General features: G+C 46.5%; 2 protein-coding genes across 2 annotated transcripts; one reads left to right on the forward strand and one right to left on the reverse strand.

Moving 5' to 3' along the window:
- Nucleotides 1-157: 157 nt before the first annotated feature.
- LOC135401026 (eukaryotic translation initiation factor 1A, X-chromosomal-like) lies at nucleotides 158-3,296 on the forward strand. The gene is made up of 6 exons (XM_064633133.1): nucleotides 158-282; nucleotides 1,307-1,390; nucleotides 2,084-2,187; nucleotides 2,273-2,405; nucleotides 2,523-2,614; nucleotides 3,135-3,296. Exons 1-6 carry the CDS (start codon nucleotides 267-269, stop codon nucleotides 3,138-3,140), a joined length of 435 nt encoding a protein of 144 aa, XP_064489203.1. The 5' UTR covers nucleotides 158-266; the 3' UTR covers nucleotides 3,141-3,296.
- Nucleotides 3,297-4,144: 848 nt separating this feature from the next.
- Nucleotides 4,145-7,764, reverse strand: LOC135401027 (TPR repeat-containing protein slr0751-like). Its single transcript, XM_064633134.1, has 3 exons — nucleotides 7,166-7,764; nucleotides 5,726-5,883; nucleotides 4,145-5,229 (listed from the first exon to the last, which is right to left on the reverse strand). The coding sequence occupies exons 1-3, from the start codon at nucleotides 7,291-7,293 to the stop codon at nucleotides 5,126-5,128; spliced, it is 390 nt and encodes a 129-aa protein (XP_064489204.1). The 5' UTR covers nucleotides 7,294-7,764; the 3' UTR covers nucleotides 4,145-5,125.
- Between the last annotated feature and the right edge of the window lie 12,747 nt (nucleotides 7,765-20,511).

The raw sequence follows: 20,511 nt of genomic DNA on the forward strand, positions 1-20,511 counted from the left end.
TGACCGGTGGTGGATTTCTTTTGCGCATCTCTGCACGTTTTTATATAATCCCCAAAGATGCTCTTTTTATTTTGCGGGTGGTAATACGTAAAGGATTTCAGCGTGCCTTGGGAGTATTTATTTTGAGGGTAAGCCACATTTACAAAGACGAAGTTAGCGCCACCTCTTCAGGCGCTTCTTGTCGTCCATATTGAAAAGAAACCCGTGAGTCTCTCCAAGAAAGTTTGAAATTTGTTGTCGTTAAGGATCCACCGCAACTATACTTGATGCCGAAGAATAAAGGTAAGCCTCATTCATCAAACTGGATTCTTGAACCTTTGCTGCGGTTTCCGAAATAGTCTTTAAATTCATACCCCGTGTAACTGCGATGTAGAGAGAATTCCTGCGTACAAGTCCAGGAATTCCACATTCCTTTGTATTTATATGGTTTCTAAATGACCGTCAAGGAAACAGTTACGTAGTGAATCATAGCTTTATTATTCGTGTGACCATAACTCCCTGTGGCTGTAATGTCACGGCCACTGGGTGATATAATGCAACAGTATTCCCGTAAACAGAGCTTGTGGAGAGATACGCCGCTGCATTGTGGACTAGTGCTGGAGGCACAAAAATGATCACGAGAATGGGTGTAGAGGGCTCTGTTTTACTCTGGCACAGCAGGAATTGTTTGAACCTTTTTATACCTGTAGCCATAAAACGAATTTTGAGGCCGAAACGAACGAGATGTGCTCACCGGGTTTCCTTCTACATGTCGTCGTCGAGTGCTTACTGTTTGGGACAAAAATGGCGCAGGGGCAATTTTTTAGTTTGAACCTTGCGCAGCTTGTTTTATTTCGTTGAAACAAGTTGTTGGGCATTGAACTGAGTAAGCAACGTCGTCGCCTTGTATCACTGTGTGATTTTATTTGGTATGTCATGATTGATGATGATGATGATGATTTCGTGTTTATTGACACAAAAGCAGCTAGACCAAAACGCACTAAGCTACAGTAAATGGACGTGATGTTAGTTAACCTCTGTTTGACACTCCACCCTTATCTTTGCGGGGGTATTACTTGGTGCCTTATGGCTCATGCAGTAATGAGAAAATACACCATTTGTCAAAAAAATTATAAATGAAAACTCTGAAATCTATTCTAACATATTCTTTCCTAATTTCTGCATTGCGTGGTCATTTTCACCCTAGCTTCCACACAAAATACACCACTGCATTTTGTGTGTGCTTGCATCATACATGTTTCATGACCCGGCTCATTGCATATGAGAATGCAATGCCTAAACCTACTTTCCTCTCTCCATTCTATAGGAAAGGGAGGAAAAAACAGGAGGAGAGGGAAGAACGAAAATGAGACTGAAAAGAGAGAGTTGGTTTTCAAAGAGGATGGTCAAGGTAATTGTCTTTATGTTTGGCATTTGCATTTGAAATAATTAAGCCGGGGAAAAGAAACATTGTTTCCAGCACCTGAATTGAAACAGAATGAAATGTCATGCTCGAAGTATGCTGGAAACAAGACCAGGTCAATCTAATTTGTGAAAGAAATGTTAACTCACAAATGTGACAAACGAAATGGCAATCTCAGCATTACTAATGGTCAGATAGGACCACGACCATGTCATAATCGGCAACCTCTATGAGGAGCCCGTCCGCATGATCCGCTAGGGGTACTACTCATCGGCCTGCGAGACCTACATCATGATCGGACAATGGCAATTTGAATTTTGAACGCGCAGAAGCGGACGTACGAATACCGTAGCAGACGACAGCAACAGCTGTACAGAAATACTAAGGTAAGCTGAAGTACGAAGTATTGTAGAAGTTGAGGAAGCAATAACCGGGCCGATGAGTAGCGCCACCGCTAGCTTCCAAATGTGGCGCTGGGAATGGGTGCCTATGACATGGTCGTTATAATCTAGTAGGTCGTCGATAGGACGCAGTAATATGCAACCATTGTGCTAGCTCATCTTTAACTGCATTTATTGTGTGGTGGATCAGCTGATGTATACCCCTGTCTAGCTGAGGCAATGGAAATTGTGTGGCCTTTCTCTTAATTTTCACCTTTATAACCTGTGTTTTGCCTCATAGAATACGCTCAGGTGATCAAGATGCTCGGAAATGGCCGACTAGAAGCCATGTGCTTCGATGGTCTCAAACGGCTCTGTCACATTCGAGGGAAACTTCGGAAAAAGGCTAGTTTTGCAAATAGGCCCGACGTTGTCGCCCTTTCGGTGACATAGATGACAGCTTGTAAGAGTGCACTGTTCTTTCTTGCAGGTGTGGATTAACCAGGGTGACATAATCCTGGTGGGCCTGAGGGATTACCAAGATGCCAAGGCAGATGTTATCCTCAAGTACAACCCAGACGAGGCCAGGAACCTCAAGTCCTACGGTGAACTTCCTGAGCATGGTATGTGGAATTCCAGACACTTTGTGCTATATTCTTCTTCTTCGATAACTCGTTAATTTTAATCATAATTAGAGTGAGACTGTTTCTACAAAGGGTGCCTTCTCCCTCTCTTTTCAGCCAAAATCAACGACACTGTCCAGTTTGGTGATGAAGAAGAGGACGATAACATTGAGTTCGATGAGGTCAGCGGGGATGAAGACATCGAAGGGGTAAGCTTTGCATGCCAAGTTTTCATTGCTTGTCGAAGTAAAGGGTCTCTGAATTTAGATGTCATGATGTGTTCGAAGTGGGCTATTCTACACCAAACATCCTAGAGGCGTTGCTGACATACTTGCAAAGCAATTATGTGCTCTTTGTTATGCATATGCTTTTATACAGCTCTGAGTAATGCTGCGATTTTATTAAATTTGTAACATAACAAACCAAACTGCTCCTACCTATGACTCCTGAAGGCTTGCTTGTAGTCAGGCCTACCCTAGGAAGGGAAAGTGGAAAGGTAGAGGGTGTTTCTTGGCTGTATGCTGCTGCTTGGCTGGTGCTATTGGAACATGCTGCACTGCCTCCTCAATGAAATAAGACAAATCCAGATCTTAACTCCTGTCATTTACAACGAAGTTGCAACAAACTTCTATGGAAACATGTTTTGGCAAAATGTGGTAAATTGATAGTCTGTAATCTGTGGTATAACACGGCAAAAATCTGGGAGTGAAATCTCATTTCATTTTTCAGATCTAAGAAGCTGAGAAGCTCCCTGTGGCTGACACAGTGGAATGGCTGGATGTTGTATATGTTGCTGAAAGCACGCCTGCCATTTGCGACATGCTCTCACGCCCCATGTAACTGACATGGCAGAAGTAATAAATTGTATTTAATTGCTACTTGTGCTCAACACATAGGGGAGTATTGTGTTTGCTTTTCCTTTCTTTTTGTTTTTGCCAATACCGTGGACCCGCAATGCTGCAATAAAATTCTTGCAGTACAGTGCTGCATTAAAATTTCAAATGACAAGACCCTCTTTTACTGGTTGTGTGGTTATTTTCACTGTGAGCATGACCTCCCAAAAGTTCCCCTTCAGAAACTGCCTGTTCCCATCAGTTCAGTTGTCACGCTGCTCCACAAAATTATACCAAGTTCGGCAAAGCTAAACCGACCCCGTGAGCCTCAAATACAGAGACCAGCACAGATACAGAATCCCATACATATGTGTGTGTGTGTTCTGCATGGCAGTTAAAAGATGAGATATTGTGTATTAAGACTACGAGATCATAAATATATATGAAGCCTTACATAGACTAGAATGGCTTCTTTATAATCTACTTCCACAGCTTTGTGGTGTTGAATGTGCTGTTGTCAGTGCACCTACTTAAAGCAGACATCGCAGAAACTATTTTTGGCAGCATAATGTTCTTTTATAGTACTAGGTTATGCCTCCCTCTGTATGTACATGTCTCAGTTTCTCATTGCCTTATTCAGTGATGTGGTTATTAAAATGAAGTACTGTATGTAATAAACTTTTCTGCTACTCTTATTGGCTATTCCAAGCAGCCTACACTGCAAGTGGGTGATTAATTACATTTTATTGATACAGTATATGTGTAGTGTCAGACTTTCCTGAATTCGAAGGGCAATAGGGTGTCTGTAATTGGGATTGAAATCTTTTCTTCTTTCTGTCCCCCCATAAGCAGCCCACAGTAAAAAGTACATGCATGGGTCAAAAATGCATTCCTTGTGAACTACCGTCACATTTTGTAATGTTGGTATAGTTTATTGTTGCAGTCAAATGATATTTACATCACACATGCACACAGATTACCACTAAACAGCGTACATGACTGCAATTCTGGAAGAATTTGGGTTTGTCCACAGTTGGTTCGCAACTGGTTCAGTGGAGAGGAATCTGGTTCAACCCCAAAAAGTTGATCTCCGAGCACATGTGCTATTTTATGGCGAAATTCTTTGAGAGAGATAGGTGTGGTTTGCACAGGTGGGTTATGCAGCCAGGCTTTAAATTCAACGACTTGTTTAAATATCCTAAAATAAGCATGTACTTTGAGATATAAATTACAAATGAACTGAAGATGAAACCATGCACTTCTTGAGCGCAAAAAGAGGGAAAGGGCGTTTGCGTCGGAGCGCCACTTGTTTTATAGCGATCAAGCTGATTGGAATAAATGCTGATCTGTTGGCTAAACAGACTGCTTTCTGGCCCATAAGCCAAAGCGATGTCGTTTCTGCGTAATTCTGATTCGGCTCATTTGCATACCAGAGTTCGTCAATTCAGGATTTTTTAGAAAGAGGGTACATACAAATAATGATTGCCCCCAATCCTTGTCCCACTTTTTTTTTTTTTTTTCAAAAACATCTAACAAGTTGATTAATTTTAGTTAAGTAATCGTCCAGTAGTTACATCCTTTTTAGACACACAGCTTTTAAAAAAACTAAAGGACTTAGAAAAAAAAAATGTGCAGCTCAGTCAGTGGTATTATGCTCTGTCTTGTTCAGCATTGCAAAGATAAGCAGCCTCAATGACTGTAGATTATTGCTATTCGAAATAAAGTGATTTATCTTTTTTTAATGATGGTGCTTAAATTAATTACCTTTGCTTGTATTAAAAATATATATTTGAAGAATTTTTTGACAACATGGTACAGAAGTTGCAGTGGGAGCAAAGGAGCGTGATGCATCATTCATCAAGTCAATGAGCATCGAGTTAGAAGATATTAGAGCATGATCTTGCTTTCATGGTATCCTTTCTGAAACTCTTCATTCTCTGGTTCTAGAGACACTGCCCTTGACATATCAGCCATGGCTAGGCCAAAGTCACCTGGAAAGAGAGCACAAATTTTTGTTTTGTTACTTGTTTTCTTCTTGGACTCTGGAACACAAACACAAAAACAGAGAAGAGAACACTTATTGGGACGTAAGGTGGAATTGCATAAATATGGTCAAAAATTCGGCTAGTTCCATGTTTGGTGCTCCCAGAAATGAGTTGCGGGATACCGAAAGTGCCAGTGTACCACTTTGGGTTAACCCAATCAATGCAATTAGTCAACAGTCAAGTTGAATCAATCTATGTACTGGCTCATTAACTGATGTAATTATCAAGTTAATAAGCTTTATCTAATTAGATGAATTAATTAAATTACATTGAATTAAAATGCCCAAAATGTTTCGGACCCTTCCAGTGGAAGGAGCCTCCAAAATATTTTCAGTTAAATTTTTTTTCCCATTTGTGTGCTTCAACAGAGTGCTACTGATGCTACTGCTACATTGATAGCCAAGCATATGGCCAGCAGAAATTTTAGAACTTTCTGCCTTACCCAGACGATAATGTATTGTGCCTCGGTTGAAATAGGCTGCTGCTAGTGAGTCGTCGTATGTCACTGCTGAGGCGTAATCTGCAACAGCCTTGTCAAATTCAACGTGCCTGTACCACAGCATTCCACGGTCGTTGAGGGCTAAGGCTAGCATTTTCTTCCTGCAAAAGTTTTGATAATTTAGATACAGGAAAGTGAATTTATTTTTAGAATTCAACAATGTGTTTGCAAAATCAGTTAGGTCACACGAGTAACATTATTTGTGCAGATTGTATGCATACATTTTAAGTGTGCAGTGCTTTTTTTTTTTTTTTCCCAAACTGAGAAAGCTTGATGGTCTCCACAGTGGTTCTAAATTTTGAAGCAATAGATCCTAAATTGACCACTATGAACCGTCAATGCTATAGAAGGCCATCAAGAGTTGAATATTGCATGGCTCAATGATTTGTTGAATTTTTCCACTTATCACTATCAGTGTGTGCAGTATATCTACCTACACATTATCAGCCCCACTTGTAGCTGCCACTTCATTCTATAAATCACTTATCGTACACAGCACGTCCATTCATATGGAGCTTAACATGCTCTTGTTATGTAAATTTAATGTCAAGCAGCATTGATAGTCCTTTGGAGCTTCAGCAAACGAAGAGCGGGTATCGATTAACTAAATCTTTTTGAGGAATCAACAGAATAGTCCATATGTGTTTGTACAGTGTTGCATAATACCTTAAAAAAATATCAGGTACAGCAAGAAGAATAAGTGAAATGTAACTAAAATGTTATACACTTGCTTTAAGAGTGTCGAGCCAACATATGTTAGAATCAGTTTCTGGTGAGTATAGGCACTTTGGAATGGAACAGCAGTGGAAAGCAGGAGTAAAGCTGCGGAAAGTATTTCTGTATAAAGCAATGACACTGTATTCACCATGTAAATTACAAGTATACACAATGTTTTTCTTCTTCAAATGGTATTTCAACTACTCCGTTACTTTGTGTGGTACATAAGTTGGTTATCAATTACTCATGAGCAGTAATTTAGTTACAATTGCAGCCAACAGTGTGTTTCTTCCCGTATATGTTCACAACAAATATGATTAGACATGTTTTTCAGAATAGGACAAAGCAGATGGTAGAAAACGTCAGGCGTAATACTGGGAGTGTAGAAAGCAGCTGTAGGGGGGGAAAGAGTGTAGGGAGTGTCAGGAAATGTGTGTGCAACATAATTTATTGAAGATCACTGTGTATACTGTTTCTCGTACTTGAACGAAGAAAGCTGCGAAAGAAAGTTGTGGAGCAGATACAGAGAAAAGACCTAGAATATTACTGTTTGAATAGAATATTGCACTACCATTGAACGAAACTCGTTACTTTTGGAAAGCAGCTCGCTAACTTTACTTTTCCGAACAGGTTCGGGAATGAGTGCCACGGAAGCTGTTCCGTTACCTGTCTTTAACGTTTTCGCTTTCGATGTTTCCATTTGAAATCATATCTTGAATTGCCTGAGTTTCTTTTCTAATAACTATGTCAAGATCTTCCAGCTCGCGACGTTTCCCCGACTGAGACACAGACATCCTCAATGATGCAACAAGTGATCCCTTTTTTCCTGTATCGGTTACGCACTGTGACCGTTCTGTGGTTCTGTGCGTGTGTGCTTGTGATGTCCAACGACTGACAATTCTATGACTGCAGCAGCTTTCGTGCAGTGCAGCAGCCCCAGCAGCGTTGAGGACATCGGCTTTTCACACTTCCAAGCAAGGTGTACACTTTCACTGGCTTATTTCACTATTTTCGCCCGATTTTCAAAACCGTTCAAAACACATATTTTGGATTTGGTGATGATGATGATGATGATGATGGCGGCTGCCCCTTTGTAGCGGGTGGACAGCACAGCATAAGTTGTACGTCCTAGCCTTAAAATCCTCAAGTGTCCGAGTTCCAATCCTTTCAAAAGGTGCCCTGGCCACTTTCTTGCCACCAGTTTTCTAGCCGTCTTTTTGTTATTTCAATGTTCCTTTCGAGACCAATTCCAAATCCCAGTGCTTGGGTCAGGGTTTCTGAGACGGATTGTGGCGCAATCTTCCGGCACTTCAGAACAACATGTTCCATAGTCTCCGTCTCATCACCACAGATGGCGCACTCTGTCGTGCCTGGCTGGTGCGTGTGCGTCGTCCGATTGTTGATTCTTGCCCACCATGTCTTCGTGCGAAGTACTCCCGCGCGTGCTTCGAAGAGGAGGCTGCTGCCCATTGCGTTATCATAGAATCGTTCCATTCTGATGAAGTCTTTCCCTTCCGCGTACCCCCTCAGCGCAGGTTTCGCGCCAAGGCTTCCAACCCATTTGCTGGTTTCCCATCGCATTACCGCCTCCTTGATCTCCCGCAACGGGTACGGGGCTTCGTTTAGGGTCCTCTCCGTTAGGCCTATTTCCCTCAACGACCTTTTGAATTTCTTTCTCCACTGCGAATTGAGATCTTTGAAGACCATTGCTCTGTACAGTCTCTTAACTATCCACGAATCGGGGAGTGTTCGAATTCGGTCTTCGTATGTGGTCTTGGCTTTAATTTCACGGGCCGCGAAGCTCGACCATCCAACATCACCCTGTATCGCAGCGCTCGGGACTGTTCGATGTGCCCTCAGTGCGGCTCTGCCTGCTTCCTTCTGTTTCCTTTCTAGAAAGTTCATAGTAGCGGCTGTAAAGCACAATACCGCGTTTGCGTAGGTCAAGCCAGGGACAGCTACTGCTTTCCACAGCTCCCGTAACACTACAAATCTGTTGAAGGACCACAGTGCTTTGGACCGGAGTACCCCTACCGCTTTGGTCGCCTTTGTACGAAGTTGTTTTTCGTGATCTTGTAGGTAGTCCTGTGCTGCCGAGATGGCCACCCCCAGGTATTTAGTCTGGCACACACGTGGTACTGTCTGTCCTTGTATCTTAAGCTCAGTATCTCCGTTTTCCATGGGTTCTTCATTGTTCCATATCATCAGGGCGCTTTTTTGTGCGCTGAACCTCATTCGCATATCTATGCCCCACTCCGAGCAGATGTTCGTCAATTTCTGCAGCTCCTCCTGGTCATTTGCTAGTAGGACCACATCATCGGCATAGATCACCCCTGGAATCCGCTGCTGGACTTGTAGGCCCATGTCCATGTAGGAGGCATCGAACCCCAATTGCGATTCCTCTAGTCTTTTCTCCATATGCGATATATAACACATGAACAGGAGAGGGGACAGCGGGCACCCTTGTCGTAGACCCTTGCTGACTGGTATTTCCCCTGTCGTAGCTCCATGCCACTGACCAATAACTCTGTTGTTAGAGTAGATGTTCCTGAGAAGCTGTATGATGTCCTTGTCAACTTTCATATCCTCCAATTGGTTCCAGAGTAACGTGTGTGAGACACAGTCATAGGCTTTCTCGATGTCTAAGAATCCAGCATAGAGAGCCCTGTTTTCCTTTCTTGCCATCTCTATGCACTGCGTCAAGACGAATAGGTTATCCTCTATGCGTCTATCTCTTCTGAAACCGAGTTGGAGTTCACCTAGCAGGCACTGTTCTTCCACCAGTGTTTCCAGCCTGCCTTTCATTATCCTCATGAACAGTCTATAGATGACTGAAGTCACTGTTATCGGCCTGTAGAATGTCAGGTTATTCTTATCCCCTTTCCCTTTGTACACGAATGAGACTCGACTCATCTTCCAACTGTCTGGTACACTTTTTGTTTTCCATATCCTATTGAAGTGGTGGGTCAGTTCCTCCAGTCTCCTACTTGTGAGGTTTTTTACCGCGCTTGCTGGGATGCCATCCATGCCTGCTGCCGTGTTTGATGGTGTGCCCTTGATTGCTCTTCGTACTTCGTCTACTGAGATTGGTTGACTCACTGTTGATTGACTCTCATTTAATATGTTAATGGTTTCCTTGGTGTCTGGTGCCTTGGCGTTAGTGTCTGTGTACAGTGACGTCAAGTGCTGAGAGATTAGGCCGCGTATCTCCTTCACAGTAAGCTGTCTTCCGTCTTCTGGGTGATAGATTGTCTGCTTGCACTGAATTTGCTTTCCACTGTTCTTAACATACTCCCAGAATTTCCTCGAGCCATCTCGACCGCTGGAGCGGATATCTTCAAGAAGCTTTTCATTAACTGCTGTCAATTTTCTCTGGATGATAGCACTAGCTTCTTGTTTGAGGTTTCTGTAATGGTTCCATGCTTGTACTATTTTCTCCTCCGCTTCTTTTTTTCCAATACAATATCGGTGTGCCCGGCATGCCTCCTTCCTGGCTTTCAGGGCCTCTTTCACTTCTCCATCCCACCAGGCCTTATGGTGGGGTTTTGGAGGATCCTTAGTTTTTTTCTTATTTTCAATAGCCGTCGTCATTGCATCCATCCAATCTGTGTATTCAAGCAAAGGTGCCTGGTCTTGGTCCCATCTTTGCATCAGTTCCTTCATGTCTTCTTCTGATAGGTTTGGACTTCTCTGTGTATTCTTGGGGCTTGTTTTGCATGTCCCTCCTAGTGAGGCTACAAGTGCTCTATGGTCACTGCCAAGGCTTATGTCTCCACTGGTGTCAATCTGCAGACTATGGAAGGACTCTAGACAACTCGCCGATACCAGGCAGTAATCGATATTGGATACTTTTCCACCCTGGGACCATGTGAACGTTTCTTCCGTGGTGTCCAACAGGTTCGCAATAGTCATGGTATGGTGCTCTGCAAGCTCCAACAGCCTTCGTCCATTACTGTCAAGTCTGCCATCCAATTCCTCAATATGGGCATTGAAGTCTCCAAGGATCAGAATATCATGTGTACTTTTCAGCATTTCTATGTCTTCGCCCAGGCATCTTGCCATTTCTGTGTTTTGATCCTCATGTCTGCCTGTCCACCAGTACACCGCACCAACTGCTAATTTTCGATTATTCAGCGTCGTTTCCATCCACAAGTGCTCCTTGCATTCATTTTTAATCCGTTGTCACATCCTTTCTGCTGATCCGAGGAATCCTAATCCTCCACCTCGTCGTTCGCCCTCTGCTCTATTTAAGCCCTCCCATACATATCCTTCTAGAGTTGGGGGGAGTTCCTCACCCCTTAGGTGAGTCTCTGCGAGCATGAGCATTGTCATATTTTCCGATTCCAATATATCTTTCAACTCCATCCACTTTTTTTCCGATCGTCCACCCTGCATGTTGAGGAAGCCTGCTTTGAGGTGGTTACGCTGCTTGTTTTTCCTTCTTCCTTTTGTACGCCGTCGAGTCCTCTGTTGAATGCGTCGTCTTTCTTGTTTATTGGTTAGTACTTTCTCCAGCGTCTCTGAGGGGAATCGTGTATCCCTCTGTGGTCTCTCCTCTGTATTTCGTACAATGCTTGGCCAATTATCTCGATCAGGTCCCTTTGATTTGTTGGCGGGGCACGTGTGTTCCGAGTAGTTAGTCGGCGTGGTTGTAGGTTGAGCCTCACGCCCAAAAAAACCCCCGCTTTGCGAGCCATCCAGGTGCCCAGGATCTCGCTGCCTTCTTGGGTCAGATGGATGCCTCGAAATCCTCTGTTCTGGCAGTCCTGCATATGCCAGCCTGGATTGATGATGCTCGTTCTGTCCCCCAGTGATTCACACAAGTCCCTCAAGTTCTCATTCAGCTGGGTGATGAGTGCTCCTGTCTCCTCTGGGTTATTCCCATCTGACACCATGGGGACCATGCATATCTCAAAGATAGCTTGTGGGTGTTGTTTCGTCCACTGTTCGAGGGAAGCCTTTAACTGTTCTGGAACTGAATGGCCTGACTGGTCTCTGAGGACGTCTATCAAGCCTCCATGGAAGATGACCAGGACCCTGTCGTTGCTGTTTTCCAGTCTCAATCCTATTTCTTGGAGGAGTTGGGATGTGTCTCCTCCGGGGATTGCAATAACTTCTACCCTTCCATCGTATTCGACTCTCTGAAGTAGTGGGGTTTTCGCCCTTGCGATGTTAGAGTCTCCGGCTACTATAACCAGTCTTTCTTCGTAGTGGGGGTGTCCGATTTTCTGTCTTGTCGACGGGATCTTCTCATCCCTTGTGCTTCTATTATGACTATGTTGTGGTTCTTGTCTCTGCTGAGGTGGTGTATTGTTCTGTTTCTGAGCTCTCTTTGACTGGACACACATCCGATTGGGGACCAGGTCTTCCTGGTGTGGGTGTAAGTCGTCTATACCTGGGTTGGGCAATCTCGGGAAGTCTTCAGTGACCCCTTTTACTGCTGCTGCATATGTATCAGTACCTGGGGAGTGCTTGTTATTGGCCCCATGGCCCCTGTCAGCTCGTACTGGTGATGATGGGCAGCTCCGGGTGACCCTGACGTTGTCCGTGCACAACGATGTCTGATCTTTCTCTTGGTGCTTGTTTTCCTTCATTGGATGGGTCGATCTCAGTGCCTCACTTGCCGTAGCCCTTGAGTCACAATAGCCTGGGCAGGATCGTAGAGCTCGGATTTCATTCTCAAGCGTTTTCCTCTTCTGCTCCGCTTCTGTTAAGGCTAGGGACCATTTCTCCTCCGCCCGCCGGAACTGGTCAGTCGTAACTTCTTGTTGTGCAATAAGTGTTTTCAAGTCATCTTCTATCCGTTCTCTCCTCTGTTTTTCCTCTTCTAGTTTCTCGGACCATTCAGCCGACATCATCTCCATACGCGCACATAGAACACATTTGTAGCCAATCCCCGCTCGCTCGCCCATGGGGCCGTACTGGGTCTCACTTAGGTACGCCCAAACGTCGCAGCTCCCGCACTGTACCATTGTCATCTCCACATTCATTATCCCAGTCTTCACCGGCGCCGGGTCAGCACTTTCGGTTTCTGACTCTTCGTGATTGTGATGTCTTATTCACTGCGAAGCTTACCCAATCAACCACTTTTTAGCGCCTAGGCACACTCACATCGGCACAGTCGAACGGGTAACGAAGCAAAGATCTTGGTTCACGCGCACTCAGGGGCCGAAAAAGAAAAACTTACACACACACGTTCACATGTGCCGCCATCCGCCGCCCGTAAACATTAGTGGATTGAAACGATAAGCAGTGTTGCCAACATTCCAGACGAGCGATCCGCCAAAATAGCCAACCGATTCCGCCAGAATCCGCTAACTTTCGCGAAGAGCCCGCTAAAATCCGCCAAACGCTGAAAAGTGATTGAATATGTTGAGATTGATGTATATTGCACCTGTAGTCATGGTGTTCAGGAGCTTGCTTCGCATTCTCGTTCATTTCTTCTTTCCGATGTTCCTGACAACTTCAGGACGGGAGGTGGTACTCGAAACAGCTCTTCCAGTGCCGTCTCAAGCCTGAGCGGATTGCCAGCGGCTTCGACCATGTCCGGCTTCATTTTATTGCGCAACTTGTTCTTTATCAAGTTCAGCTGGCTGAAGGTGCGACGAAAACACACACACACATATGGGATGATGATGTGGTGGGTCATTCTCCGCCGTTATGGCGGTACACTGCCCCATTGCGATGAAGATCCTCATTGAAGTGCGGAAAAAGCATGTTTTCCCATAGCTGAACAGTTGGACCGATGCATCTTAAATTCCTTTGCCACAGTACTGTCCGAGAAAGACTTTTTGTAATGTTCCCCGAGATGATCGGCGGTCAGCACTGAACTGGGTTCAGCAATGAAAAGCGCTGTCCTACCTTCAGTCTCATGTGCTGGATCGACTCTTCTCGGGGCGATGCGAACTGTCCGTTGACCGGACGTGAAATGTCCGGATGCTTTCCTGTGCTTTGCGCTCTCTCCATGCACCTTCAGGTTTGAGTACTGAGCGCACAGCCACAGAATCGGCACTCCACCGTTTCTGTCCAATCTGCCGCCGTTCTGCACCGTAGCCGTGCACTTAGCAGAGAGTCCCAGAGCCATTCCTTGCGAAATTTTTGCTTGTAACTCATTTTCGGCATTTTAGTAGAATAGAAGGGTGCACACTGCAACAGACGCTAGTGAAAGCAAGAAAGGAAGCCAAGGACGCAACTCCACCTCCCAATGGGTAGACTTCGTGGGCTACTACAAGAGGGAGCAAGATGTCCTGACGCATTTCTTTAATTCGTGTTCTGGTGCAAAATTTCGGGTTATATGTCATCATATCCACTTGTAAACAATGCTGTGCTGGGTGACCGCAACATGTAAGGCCTACACTCTTAAAAATGAACTTCACTGCATAGCACGCTCCTAGCCAACCATGACCTCAAATGATATCGTTATCTGCCCTGATTTGTTGAAAACGGGAGGCGTACGCCATCTTTGTGACAATTATGAACAGCATAAGTGTCACAAAAAAGGCGTACGCCTCTCGTTTTCAACAAATCAGGGCAGATAACGATATCATTTGAGATCATGGTTGGCTAGGACCGTGCTATGAGGTGAAGTTCATTTTTAAGAGTGTAATTTCGTGCCCTAAGGACAGAGCAAAGTCCCTTCTTTCCGTATGGCGCGAGATCACGGCCCTAACTACTAAAGGGTCAGGCCTTAAACATTGTTCTCTGACCGGGGCATTAGTGGTGTGTGTTCTCCAAAAAGGTCAAAGAGGTTCTTGCAGAGAAAAAAAGAGAGCGCCGAATCGAAAGTGAGCTTCTTGAACGCAAACTCCCGTCAGATAGCAAAATTTCAGGTGACTGGTTTCGGTTCGGTAATTAGCATACTCTAGGGAATCTAGAGATTTTTCGTACTTTTCAGCCAAAATGCGGCGAAAGTCTGAATCCGCTAGAATCCCCTAAATTCAGTCAGGACCCCGTCAGAAATTCCGCTAGCCGCTAAACAATTTTTTCCACCGCTAGATGCAAGTCGAATCCGCCAGATCTGGCGGGAAATCCGCTAAATTGGCAACACTGACGATAAGTGGACTAGACGGACTGAACACATCGACCTGGATCCTGGATCTCCTACGGGATGCTGCACGACCTACTACTATACTAGAGACCTGGACCCCTGGACGTCCGCAATGCTCCCAGCACCGGGGTAGTAGTTCTGGCAATCGCCGCTTGGCTATGGGATTTGGCGCTAGCTCGCACTATTTGTTACCACGTGACTTTGTCGAAACCGCGGCGATGTATGGTAGGCTGTGTTGACAACGACGAAGCAGCATGAGAGAGAGAATAGCGCGTGCTTATCAACGGGCTTAGCAACAGCCTGTGTATCCCTAGCAGACTAAAGACGGTGGCAAGGGTGATTCCCTCTCCCCAATAATGCTATGTGGCGCTTGCAGCGGTCACTAACGTAACTAACCCATGACCCGTCTCTCCCATAGGGAGTGTGCGACAAACTGGTGGCGCCGCGATGCGGCCTCCGGAGAAAGTACCTCGCGTGATAGCCGCCGGGTAGCTAGCTTTGTTTACATGTGAAGTGCGGTGTCTTTTTTTGCTACACTGGAACTGTTGGATCGCTAACTGTGACAGTACCTAAAAGAACTCTTCATTAGGGACCTGATGTTTCATTTCTCGTGATTTCTATGCTTCCAATACCACCGAGGGCGCTAGACTGGCAGCCATTAGCGTTTGTGACGCGCGTTCGGCCATTGCATCAGGTGTGCACAACATATTCTATTTCTTTTGTTCTAGTTTCAATGAAACTGAATGAGGACCTGCAAAATGACCAATTATTTACAGTTGCCACTTTCGTGACAGTGAAACGCCGCTGGATCGTGTTACTGATTGAGGTGTTTCATCGCCAGTGCCCAGAGACGATATTGCTCCCGGTAATCTGGTTGACGAGTCTCACAGTGAGAACGGAAGTTCTACGTTGTCCAAAAGGTTTAGTTTTAATATTTACGCACCAACCATTTCACAGCTGTCGTGCCGCAAGCCTATGGCGGTAACGGAGGTAAAAACTCATATAATTTCTTCTTTGAGTATCTCTTTAGCGTTATTGTATCTGAAGATACTGGAAAAACTGCAGTACAAGTTTAGACAATAAGATGTGACCTCACGTGTTTATTTGTATGGATAAAACGGACGCAGGATGTAGATTTCTGTGACGAAGCTATGTGTGTGCAAAGAGGACGAAAGGAATACAAGACTCAGTCAAAAACATGTTACAAGTGGCTGGAATCAGAGAAATACACGTATATAGCCTTCGCTAGCAAGCCAAGATTTTGTGAGGCGTCAAATAACCATCCTCTCGACGTATCACTTACAGGTGTTTTGACCAGACAGACGCGAGTGGCTGTTCTCCTTCTGCACTGTTAGATGCATTATAAATACGGTGGTTGCTTCTGTGCAGTTTGTCTCAATTCTCTTCGTTCGCGCCCCAGAAAGGTTCCACATTATTTGCACTTCGAAAATTAGCCCTTCTAATTACGGCGGTCGCCACGCAAGCTACGGTTCCACTTCAAAATGCATAGAACGGGCGACGTGGTATCACGTCGGATACTTCCAAGACCGCCACTGGCGGCGCTGTCACGACGGAGCAGCGCGCCCCCTTTAGGTGTCGCACGGTCCCTATAGGGGAGCGCCAGCTGTCCAGGTCTCTAGTATAGAGTAGGTCGTGGGATGCTGTTTGCAGGGGGGGTCGGACTCCATGTCGGACTCGCTCAAAAAAGCGTGACCACACGGGAGCTGCCATCCGTTGGTCATGGAAGGCGTTGCCTTCCGTTGGCTGCTTCATTCCGCTAAACTTGACGTGCTCGTTTTCCTAAATTCATCACTTGCTATCTAAATTCGGCGTACTATGTGTGTATCTCATATGTATTCGTTAAACAAATAAGCTGTGAATATTTTCCCAGTACATGACTTGCTTGTGTGCTGTCGTTCGTTCGTCACTTTATTATCACAAAACTTGGCAGGCCAGAGCATTGAATGGTGGGTGGTTTCGTTTTTGCCATTTCCGGTTCCCGTTGGAATCTTTGGAATACTGTTGTCTTCGGAAATACATGCCTACATTGGTTACGATGGGTAATGATTTATTGATTTCGCTCGCAAAGGATACAAACGCCACTTCCACACGTCATAGGCGGTACACATCATCTGTCTCGGTGGAAAGCAAAGAGTTGGCGATGTCGCGGGTAACCTCATAGATAAGATATGATTCATGTTAGATATGACAACGTTTACCTGGTGATTCCACTACAATAGCACTACTCAATTATGCACGTATCCCGAAGATTCGTACGTGCTCAACGCAATTACACGGCTTGCCTTGCTTCCTACGGTGGACGTCGTTCCCTCCATCGGCTCGTTCCCACTAGAGCCACGTAGCTTATTTATAGTGGCTCTAGCTCTAGGCTCTAGTTCCCACTTTGTCATCCCACGTGACTGCACGTGGTTCGCAACAAACTGATGCCGTGTGTTCTGAAGTCATGTCGTGACCATGGTTACGGTTACGGTGGAATGTATGTCGGTATACGCCCTTAGGCTCCCTTTGTAGCATTTTATCGTTCGCGCAAATAGACTTAGAGGTACATGTGACCGGTTGTGACTCTCTACCAATGTGCCGTACTGTTCGTTTTAATTTCATCCGCCCAAACTCTCCTCAATTAAACAGCGACCCAAGGGGGCTGCGTAACGGCTTCTCTATCGATAATGTCGCGCAACGCGTCCCTTGTCCCTTGTTTGAGAGCAGCGAAGTTGAATACATTTACGTATCCACGAGGGCAAGCGCATGCGAACTGGCGCCTCTTTTGTGGACAGGACACGAAGAAAAGAAAACTGAGCTGTCGAACGCATTTGTGAGTGAAGGTGTTCCTCGATTTGCGTTGTACACTTGCGGTGGTGCTTGCTGGCAAGGAAGCAGCAACCGACATTCGGATGGGACGCGATCGCACCAATCCAGCAAGAAAGTACTTTACGTATGACGTCACGACAAACAAGTCCGTCTGTATCATGCGCTTCAAGAAAGCAGAACGCCTATTTGGACAGTCACCTACAGGAACCAGGAGCTACCAATTTCACTGCTGCCTATTAATATTAAATACTATGTATGCGGAATAAAGGGTTTTACATTTTGCAACATTTTTTTTTCTTTTTTTCTGGGAATGAATATGCACACCAGAAGCGGAACCAGTTAACATCGTTATGAACCGTTATTTTTTTGCTCCGGAGCAGAACCGGTACCGGACCGTTTATGATAGGACCGGAACGAAAAACGTTTCGGTTCGACACCCTGCTGTCAAGGGTCGTAAGAGGTCGGCACAGTGTGGGATAAAACGGCGACGGAAGTTTACGAGGTCGGAGAAACTCGCGGAGCTTCCGCAGCGACGAAAGCACGGGGAAGTCTTGAACGGCTTGTACCTTGGACGGGAGGGGTGAAATGCCGTCCGCCGACACGCTGTGGCCGAGGAATTCCAACGACGGAACGCCTAAAAGGCATTTGCCGGGATTGATTACAAGGCCGTTGTCGTCCATGCGCTGGAACACCTTGCGCGGGTGTGCTTCGTGTTCCTCAGGAGACTTGCTGGCAATGAGCAGATAGTCCAGATACGCAAAGACGAATGAAGACTTCGTATGACCTCGTTGATAAATCTTTGGAATGTCTGTGCGGCATTCCGAAGACCGAACGGCATTCGGACGAATTCGAAGAGGCCAAACGGCGTGATAATGGCGGTCTTCGGAATGTCCTCGGGCGCTACCGGGATCTGGTGGCAGGCCTTGACCAGATCGATCTTGCTGAAGGTGGTCGCACCAGCAAGGTCACTGGTGAAATTGTGGATGTGCGGCAAGGGATACTGGTCTGGTACCGTGCGGGAATTCAGGGCTCTATAGTCGCCGCAAGGCCGCCAATCGCCGGGGTCCTTCTTCGGTACCATATGTAGCGGTGATGACCATTGGCTGGACGATGGACGGATGAGCCCCAGCTGCAGCATGTGGTCAAACTCACGGCGAGCAATCTGGAGGCGCTCACCAAAGAGACGGCGGGGGCGTGATACCACGGCAGGTCCGGTGGTCTGGATGTGGTGCATGACTGAGTGCTTGGGCGTAACCTCAAGGTTGCACGGCTTGGCCACAGCGGGAAAATCGGCGAGGATAGTGGCGTAGCGGGACGCAGGCAGAACAGTACGAATGCCCGTAGAAGTCTGCAGCGCGGGCGAACCAGACACCGAAAGGGTGGTCAGGGTGTCTGTCAGTTTCCTGCGCGAGAGGCTGATGTCGAGTGCGAAATGCTGGAGGAAGTCAGCGCCGAAAATAGGGTGAGGCACGTCGGCGATTACGAAGACCCACCGAAAGAGTCTTCGAAGGCCGATGTCAATGGCAAGGGACCGCAGACCAAAGGTAGAGATCGATGAGGTGTTCACGGCTTGGGGGGTGGCGGAGGACTTGCCGTGGACTCAGTCGACCCGTGTAGGAAGCACAAGGCTGACCTCGGCACCCGTATCCACCAAGAACCGATGGCCCGCGACCCGGTCGGTGACGAAGAATAGGTAGCTTGCCGGTGGGCCAGAGTCGTAGGCCTCCGCTACCGACTGGCCCCCCAAGTTTCCCGTCCAGGAGCACGGCTGGGTGCACTTGAGAGCGTGGTCGCCAAACTTCTTGTGATAATAGCATATACCCCCCTGGGAAGCCGGGCTGCGGAAAGGGGATCGGCGTGGACGAGAATGAGAGCGTCGGTACCGTGGGCGACCAGAAAGGTCAGCGCGCATAGCTGCAACAGCGTCCGTAAGCTCTGACTTGCGCTTGTAGAACAAGGAGCGTAGGATCAGACGGGGAAACAGACTGAGAAACATGTTCTCAGTATGTGTGAAATGTGGTGCAGAGGGGGCGGAGTAGTCGATGATGCGGTCCGCCAACTGGCCAAGGTTATTATCAATGTCCAGGCAGTAAGGAGACTGTTAGTAGGAACGGAGTTTATTCCGTACCTTGCGTGTTGTACAAGCGAATGTGGAACTGTCGCACGCGCATCCCGCGATGCCAGTGTGGCTGACGCGGAGCTCAATAAACTAGTATACAACACTCCCCTCTTTTAGGGTAAACAAGACACGCTTTCACCCTTCAGTACAAAACAAAGTCTCTGAAACGGGTGGAAGTTTCGATTGTCGGTTTGTGCGAAGTCTACCAGTGGGCTGGCATGCTATCGGCAGTGCTATCGGTCTGCGGCGTTCCGCTGTCGGTTCGTTGATGGTCGGAGAGACTGATGCAGACGGCAGAGGGATGGTGTGTGCAGCTGTCATTTCCGCAGCGCTGCATTGCGTTGGTACATCCTCAAAGTCTCGTAAATGGTCAATATGTCTTCGGCGTAGCTTGCCATCCTTTGTACGGAGAAGGTATGAGCGAGGTAGTACACGTCGCAGCACTACTGCTTGCACCCAATGGGGTTTGCCCTGAAAATTTCGCATTATCACTCGCTGGTTGACTGTGTACATCTTTGCGCCCTTTAGGGGCTGTTCGCGGTCTCCCGAGTTGTTGCTCGTTGAGTGAATAGCGTGGAACGCTGTTTTTAGCTGACGGCCGAACATTAGTTCTGCTGGCGATCTTCCCGTCGTGGTGTGCGGCGTGGTGTGCTGTCGAAACAGGAATCGAGCAAGACGGCACACGATACTGCCCTTCGTGAGCTTCCTGAGCGCCAACTTCGTCTCCGCAACCATCCGTTCAGCTTGTCCATTTGTGGCAGGATGGAAGGGCGCTGAGGTGATGTGACGAATCCCATTCTTTTGACAGAAGACAGCCATTTCTCGCGAAGTGAAACGCTGTACCGTTGTCGGTCACCAGTATAGTCGTGGTATTCCAAAGGTTGCGAAAATGGGCCACAAGGTCTCGATAAGTGCTGTTGTCGTTGTAGAGGTCATTGTTCGTACTTTCAACAACTTAGAAAAAGCGTCTATAACGTCTATAACGATCAAGTATGTAGTCCCGTCCACAGGACCAGC

The sequence above is a fragment of the Ornithodoros turicata genome, chromosome 7 (assembly GCF_037126465.1).
Source record: "Ornithodoros turicata isolate Travis chromosome 7, ASM3712646v1, whole genome shotgun sequence".
Lineage (NCBI taxonomy): Eukaryota > Metazoa > Arthropoda > Arachnida > Ixodida > Argasidae > Ornithodoros > Ornithodoros turicata.